The sequence below is a fragment of the Suricata suricatta genome, chromosome 3 (genome assembly GCF_006229205.1).
Source record: "Suricata suricatta isolate VVHF042 chromosome 3, meerkat_22Aug2017_6uvM2_HiC, whole genome shotgun sequence".
NCBI lineage: Eukaryota > Metazoa > Chordata > Mammalia > Carnivora > Herpestidae > Suricata > Suricata suricatta.
Genome location: NC_043702.1, coordinates 53,463,038 through 53,464,700, shown reverse-complemented (window position 1 = coordinate 53,464,700; position 1,663 = coordinate 53,463,038). Strand labels below are relative to the sequence as shown.

Here is a 1,663-nt window from a genome sequence, read left to right as displayed (position 1 = left end):
CTTCCACACATCATGGTCATTACAGAACTCCACAGATTTGCGGAAGATCTTTTCCACCATTGGATAATTCTCAAGGTTCCAGTAGATTTTGGCCTGGGCCATCAACACAGGAATATACTTCTCCAGAGTGTCATCATATTCATTCACTGCCTTCTTGACAGCTTCATCATCTCTATTGTGTCTTGCTTCCTGTACTTGTATGGTGAGTTTCCGGAGCTGTTCAGTCAGTATCCCTGCTAGCCCATCCAGCTTAATGAACGCCTCTTCAGGGGCTGTCTGGCAAGTGATCAAAGCATCCAAGAAGTCATAGAGATAGGGTGTGAGGAACTTGTAAGTGAAATGGGCATTCTCAGCCAGGACATCTGCTGCCAGGTCAAAATACTCATACTTGCAGTAGAGCAGCAGCAGGTTGCCAAAGGTCTCCGGGGGAAAGGGGTTCTGTTGGAGCAAAAACTGTAGCTTTTCAAACCCTTCTGTAGGCCTGGCATCCATGTTCATTAGCGCCTGGTTGTGCAGGGTCACCGGGTCCAACTCTTCTTCTGCCCTGGGTGGCATGTCAGTGAGGGCTTCCTGGGCCGCCTCATAGTTTCTCAGTTGGTATTCTATGGCTGCCTTGAGGTTGAAGGCTTCCACCAGGGCAGTCTGGTGAAGGACTAAGGTGTTGCCAACACTTCGAACATCAATGCCGTCAGTGGTCATGCCCACACCTAGCTCTGGGTGCTGGCGGATGCCACGCTCAATAATGTCACCAATGTGCTTCAGCGCCGGGGCATAGTGCCGGCGGCTGTAATAAGCCAAGGCCAGGTTGTAGGAAAGGTCAGGCCGGTAGCCAGAAGCCTGGAGGGCCGCAAAGAACTTGGAACACGCGGCCTCATACTGTCCCTCCTTGTAGAGCAAACACCCCAGGTTGACCTGACCATCGGGCTCGTTCTCGCCCCCACTGTCCTCTGCCCCTTCCCCGCCCAGTAGCTGCTCCACCAGGCTCTTGGCCCCTGGCAGGTCACCCTCGCTGTACTTGATCGCGGCTTGCAGACGGAGGACCCGGTTGTGGTAGGCGGGGTTGTCCAGGAGGAGGAAGGCGACCCGGGTGGCCTCTGGATAGAGGCAGGCCTTGTACAGGGCCTGGGCCTGGTACAGGCGGTACTGCTCCAGTTCGGGGTGCAGCTGGCTCAGCTGCTCATAGCACTCGGCCGCCAGCGTGAACTCCTGCAGGCGGTAGTAGCAGTAGCCCAGCAGCGACAGGCCGGCGCGGCTCCTCGGGCTCCGCTGGAGCTCGCTGCCCAGCAGCTGCACGGCCTGGGCGTAGCGCGAATCGCGGATGAGCCGGTACACGACGGCAGTGAACTCCCCATCGGGGATTTGCGAGCTGCTCAGCGCGGCCATAACCGCCAAGTTGGTTGTGCTTTTGCGTGCTGGTTACCACGGCAACAAGCTCACCGGAAACGGAAGATACAAGATTGTTTCGGGTTTATTATTGTTGTTTCGCGTGTTCCCAAAGTTACTTTTCAGGGGGAAGACCAGTTTGTGTTTGGAAAGGAATCATTAATGTGAGTGTCTCATATATGGTCTCGTCCACGAAGACTTCACAGTGTGAGCGGCATTAGCAAAGAGGAAACTCCACCGGTTATTTCCGTGCCTGAAACTCCACTTCCCGGCATGCACG

General features: G+C 55.3%; 1 protein-coding gene across 1 annotated transcript in view; it reads right to left on the bottom strand.

Annotated features, from left to right (window-relative positions):
- LOC115286993 (tetratricopeptide repeat protein 30B) overlaps positions 1-1,383 on the bottom strand; it is a 1,877-nt gene extending 494 nt beyond the window's left edge. Inside the window, exon 1 of the mRNA XM_029933298.1 lies at positions 4-1,383. Coding sequence (XP_029789158.1) covers positions 4-1,383 — 1,380 coding nt within the window. The remainder of the gene's footprint in view (positions 1-3) is intronic.
- Between the last annotated feature and the right edge of the window lie 280 nt (positions 1,384-1,663).